Source organism: Rhipicephalus microplus, unplaced genomic scaffold (genome assembly GCF_043290135.1).
Source record: "Rhipicephalus microplus isolate Deutch F79 unplaced genomic scaffold, USDA_Rmic scaffold_14, whole genome shotgun sequence".
NCBI classification, from domain to species: domain Eukaryota; kingdom Metazoa; phylum Arthropoda; class Arachnida; order Ixodida; family Ixodidae; genus Rhipicephalus; species Rhipicephalus microplus.
Window position 1 is genome coordinate 17,960,640 of NW_027464587.1, and position 5,959 is coordinate 17,966,598.

The following is a 5,959-nucleotide window of genomic DNA, read 5'->3' on the forward strand; positions in this document are numbered from 1 at the left end:
CTTAAAAAAAATTAAAGGTCTGCCATAGGGTCACATACCTTATCTATTCTGCTCCTGTGCTCTTTAGATAATTGCCTTGAATTCAAGGCAGAGCTGCGCTTGGGCGTTTATTTTGTTTCCATTTGTGCGTTTCAGAATTAACATTTATGTTATTTTCAACACCGAAAAAGCAATCGTGCGCAACACGAGACACGAATTGTGGTTGGGTTATTCGTGACACATCCGTATGTGCCATCCCTGGTCCTGCTAAAAGTGTGAATTACACGTTTGAGCGAGGCAGGCCCGATGTTGAACTCATATGAGAAGCTGAAGCGTCAGCGTCGGGCTTTTTTGTAGTGTTGTATTAAAAACCCAAGGCCCAACCAAACTGTAACGTGTTGGTGCTGCTTGTAAGCTGTAACTTAAACGCCATACGAAAAAAGTCTGGGTAATTATTAATAATAATGATAATTATATTTATTATTCTGGTTGACGAAAGCCAGCCAGAATTTCTTGCCAGAGGCAGCGCATCTTAAAGTTTTTTTGCTGCCATTACACAAAAACTAAAATGAGATTTGATATTGCCCTCTGCCATGCATAAAACTAGGTGCCTTCATTAAATCCTCCTTATTGTTTATTTTCAACCAATGTTGTCTTCTCCGTGATCCACTGCGGATCTCAAATCCCTCTGGACAATGTGCCGTTTCCAGTTGTCAAGCAAACAATCAAAGTATGCATATCTGTAATGGAATACTAGCAGAAGACACAGGAGAAAAAGAAGACCAAATATGTTACATCGTGACGCACTTGCAAACGTTTCAATCTCATTCAGATATGCAGTAGCCTTCCAGTTCAAAGATTGTGTGCAGGCAGTGTAAGGTGCATACTTTGCGGCAGCTGTATTTAACGTATTTTCCCTTATACATATGCCCCTTTTGGGGCCCTTAGGGTATTTCTAGCCAATGAATACATTTAGGAAAAGGCCAAGAGAATTATGACTGTGAACAAGACACATAGCCGGGGGTTGCTGCACACCGAAATGTTCAGTTTCGCTGGGACCTCTTCTACCTCCTCTCCCACCTTTGACGTTTTGCCATGCCTTCCCCCCATCAATAGTTGCGAGCAAAAGAAAATCATGGCTACATCCCTGGTGTGAACTATAAAAACATGGGCTTGTTTTTTTTTTTTTTTTTGCACTTATCAAAGCCGACCTGTATGTCTGTTAACATGCAAAAACACCAGAAATAAATATTCTTTATTTCATTTACAGCATGCAAGTACTGCTGATTGGCCGAAGGAGTGTACGGAAAAAGTGAACAAACCTCCAAGGCACGAAGAAGAGGGTTCATGAGGCTTCTCTCCTTTGCATGGAAAGGCTATGTAGTATGCACCACACATTGGGTTGCATGTTTTGGATACATGACGAGCAAAGACTAGGCAGCTCTACATTGACTATTTCTAGTTTCACGATACTGAATGTACATGTTAAAGACTTTAGTTCAAAAATACTAGCTGATAAATGCTAAGTTGAGACGATCACCTTCCGGTAATATTTTCTTGTGCATTTGTGTTCCTTATGCAACCCCTTTTAATTTCCCCATTCCCATATGGTGCCATTTAAAAAGTTTTCAGATTGAATAATTAAGCAGCTTGCCCAAGTCAGTAGTATCAATATGGACCAGATTTAGTGGAAACCCCCAAGGTGAAGTAAGATTCTGCAAAGGAAAGTTTGACATCCACATTTAGGTGGATGACAAACTTTCCTTTGCAGTATCAATATGTATACCTAAAGCATTTCACTGAAGGGGTAGTTCCCATAGTTGCCCTAAAAAAAAAAAGGCCAGTTAGTTTGCCCAGCCTCTACATCAACCAGTCACAGCTGTTGCAGCAGTCTTGATGAAATTGCTCTGCTGTGTAGGTAACCATACTTCACATTTTCACAGTAAACTTTTTGTGCACATTACGCATTCTCTCACATTTGGTTTACTTACAGTCTATGGATATTACAAGCACGCTATGAATACATCTTGAAACGACCACCCGAAAAAATGTACCAACATGCTTTCACATACAACAGGTACTATATTAAAATGTCAAAAGGAAAGTATAAAAGCAAGCACGTCCGTAGCAAGTACAGAAAGAATGCAACTTTACAAACAGTTTTATACACATAGATTGAAAGCAGAAGCCTAAAAACATACTTTCACACACTCTCTGAATTGAGAGTATCACTAACACAAAAAATTACAGCTGCATTTATACACATACACAGTCGTTGCCAATGTCACAATTGCATGACTATAATGAAGTCTAGTATAAAACATACCATATTAATCTTAAAAGCTCTAAACATTCCAAAAATTATTCACAAAGATGTCCGAACACTGTGTTTAGGCCAAAGTTATGAATGATAAAATAAATTGAGTTTTGCAACAATTGCAATTTTTTTAAAAAGAATGAAAAAAAAATCACCGAGTGGTCCATCTCTACCGTTTCCCCCGATCCTTTCCTAGCAGTCAAAGCTCCAGTCAATGGCAGAGTGACAGCACACTATAGGCGTCTTCTTTTCGAAAGAGGCTTCAGAGATGAGCATCCTTTTGTCGGTGAGCCCCGAGTGTGAAGGCCAGAACTCTGTGGCACAGATTCAGCCAGCTTACGCAAGGTGGCTTGCAATAAGCCCCTAGCCTCCACCAGTGTTTGAACGTCATGGCAGCAGTAAAGGAGGGAACTGCACTTTTCTAATTCCTCGGTTATACTTTTGTGTAGCTCCGACACTGAGGGGGCTGCTGTCCCAGGAAGCATAGCAACCCCAGGCTGTAAAGGCACTTCACAAAAGCTGGTCTCATTGACAAAGGGAATGTCTGACTCTGATGCTGCTGTACCAAGATCCTGTGAAGACACTTCAGAAGGGCTGGGCTGATTGACAAGGGGAATCTCGGAACTTGTTTCGGATTCTGGACAGCTTCCAAGAGTAATTTGCGGTCAATTGACGTAACTCTGAGGAAGAGAGGAAAAGCCCCACCTGTCGCTGTACTTAAAAACAACACAAAAGTGCTTGCATGGGTACTTGTGCTTCCTGAAATCAGGGCAGGTACACGATGGCTTGGTGAAGTCGACAGTGTACAGATCATCATCACTTCTTTCAGAATGAACCGTAAACACACCTTCAACGGGGAGCTCTTCCATGTCTGTGGGGGTGTATTCCTCTGCATTAACGAGCTGTCTCAGCATATGCTTAACGAAACCATGAGGCCGGTTGTGCAGGTATGCAGGAACATTTTCACTGTACTGTCTGTACACTGATGACTGCCTCCTTGCTGCCTCATGGAATTTCGCTTCTTTGTCGGGAAGGTAGCCATGAACGACAGTCATGATCAGGGATGTTAACGACCGTTTCCCGCTGGAACTTTTCACGTACTGTGCCTTCAACACGCGGTTTTGGGCCTCAATGTCGTTATTTGTGGTCAACACAACGTCAAACTCCATTTCGAAAAGTTAATTAGAGCGCGAAAACTTGACCCGATCACTCACACACCCATGCATCAAACACACAGCGCTCTGTTTCACGTCAAACTCCAGCCTGTAAGACATGACCCACAGCTCCTTTACTGACAGCCACACTTCTTCAAAGTAACTGCGGAATCTTTCGTTTTTACAATACTCAGAGTCAACAAGGACTTCAACCGCCTTGTCAAAGTCATGCTGATTTGAAGCACTGGCTACGTGTTTCATGAGTCTCAGAGCCTCATCTGGATCGGATATGTTGTTTTCCTTTCTGCGCTGCCACCTCTACCATGCCTGTAGTCTATGGAAGTCACAGATGAAGATTTGACTCTCTGGAAACACTTGCTTGATGGCACTTATTTCTGCCTTGCTATAATCCGCCATCCAGTATTGTGGGGACCAGTTGTCACACCACTGCTTGAAAATGTCTAAAGCCTCAGCGATACAGTGGGCCGTCTCGAACTGTATGATAAACACACCAGCTGGTGTGTATCCCGACGGTGTTTTCACGACAAGCAAGAAAAGTGGTAGGGCATAGTCACTCGTCTTGTGCGTTGCGTCCAGGCAAACTACTGTCTCCGTACTTTTTAAGCATGCTCCTCATGAATTTTGTTTGGGAGCAAAACAGCAACGTGTCTTCACACTCGCTGGCAACGCCCTCTTCCACGTTGTCCGAGTCGCTGCTACCCACGAAGCTGCGTGCTGCATACGGCCGATAGACAACGGAGGATTCGGGTTGCTCACCCCTGATATTTTCAATTAGGATTCTAGCATTCTTTTGATCAACTGTGCTGAAGCAGTCTTTCTTAAGCACAGCTTGGATCTGGTTGCTGATGTCACGATGTGTTGGGAAAAAGGCCCTGCAGCTGCTATCAGGCTTCTCCTTGTTCGCAAAAAGTACGTCGTGCACATAATAGTGAAGGCACTTTTTCACATCTGATACAGAAGTAATGCCTTCTCTTGCCAACATCTGAATTCGCTCAGCAACGCTCTTGTCCATATTTTGGCTGAAAGCTTCCATGTCCTCGAAACCATGGTTTTGATGGGAACTGCAGTCAACAATCCTAACATATACCCGCGTCTCTTTGGCCACAGTCTGCTGCTCTGCGTCAAATGCCTCCTGCAGCTCCTTGGCCTTGTCGGCTTTCAGACGACCCTCTCTTGTCTGGCCGCATGGCTGGGGCACATCCACCTAGAAAGCAGGCACTGTTAAGTACGCAGATCATATTTTGTGGTTTCAAACAGTGCGACAAGATGAGGGCGAAGTCAAGATGAGACATAAGTCAGCACTGAACTAATAGCTGGAAGTATATTTCTACTATTGCCAGTATGTATGCATGTGGGAAATAGCAAAATAAAAGCGCAAAGCACAAAACACATACAATGTGCTCATTGCGTTGTGCTCATTTTATCTTTCACACTCTGTTTATCTTGCTATTTCCCACGTGTATACATACTGGCAATGGTGGAAATATAAAGCGCTGTCTTCTGTCTCATCTTGACTTTGCCCTCATCTTGTTGCGCTGCTTGAAACCATAATGATCTTCAACCAACTGTGTTGTGTCGGATTGCACAATCATAAATAACATGATAAAGGTCCCCAGAAATTCATCTGGAATTATTTTTTACTTGTCATTGCACATTACATACCTGGAAATCTGGGTACAACTCAATCCACTTCAAATTCATTGTTGCTGTGCACCCCTTCTTCTTTGTGCCTTGGAAGTTCACCCGCTTCTTCTCGTACACCTCCTTCTGCCAGTCAGTGGTACTTGAACTCTGTAAATGAAGTTAACAATATTTACTTCTCGCGTAAACTTGTAGTAACTTAAAGTAAATCTTCTTTACACTGCCTACACACAATCTTTGAACTGGAAGACTGCTGGATATGTGCATGAGATTGAAACTTTTGGAAGTGCATCACCATGAAACATACCTGTTCTTTTTTTTTCTCCCGAGTTTTCTTGTAGTACTCCGTTCCAAATATGCACACTTTGACGGTTTCCTTGACAACTCGGAACGGCACATTGTCCTGAGAGATTCAAGATCCGCAGTGGATGATGGAGAAGATGACATTGGCTGAAAATAAACAATAAAGATGATTTAATGAAGGCACCTAGTTTTACGCATGACAGAGGGCAATATCAAATCTTGTTTTAGTTTTTGTGTAATGGCAGCAAAAAAACTTTAAGATGCGCTGCCTCTGGCAAGAAATTCTGGCTATTGTCAACCAGAATAATAAATATAATTATCATTATTGTTATTAATAATTATGCAGACTTTTTATGCGGCTTTCAAGTTACAACTTACAAGCAGCACCAACACGTTACAGTTTGGTTGGGCCTTGGGATTTTAATATAATTGGGCAAAAAATCTCGACCCTGACCCTTCAGCTTTTCATATACAGCGTTCAACATCAGGCCTGCCTTGCTCTAGACGTCTAATTCACACTTCCTGGAGGACCACGGATGGCACG

The 5,959-nt window shown here is 42.6% G+C and overlaps 1 protein-coding gene across 1 annotated transcript; it reads right to left on the bottom strand.

Annotated features, from left to right (window-relative positions):
* Positions 1-1,215: 1,215 nt before the first annotated feature.
* LOC119186941 (uncharacterized) lies at positions 1,216-5,709 on the bottom strand. The gene is made up of 3 exons (XM_075882899.1): positions 5,420-5,709; positions 5,134-5,262; positions 1,216-4,675 (listed from the first exon to the last, which is right to left on the bottom strand). The coding sequence occupies exons 2-3, from the start codon at positions 5,170-5,172 to the stop codon at positions 4,022-4,024; spliced, it is 693 nt and encodes a 230-aa protein (XP_075739014.1). The 5' UTR covers positions 5,173-5,262; positions 5,420-5,709; the 3' UTR covers positions 1,216-4,021.
* Positions 5,710-5,959: the final 250 nt, after the last annotated feature.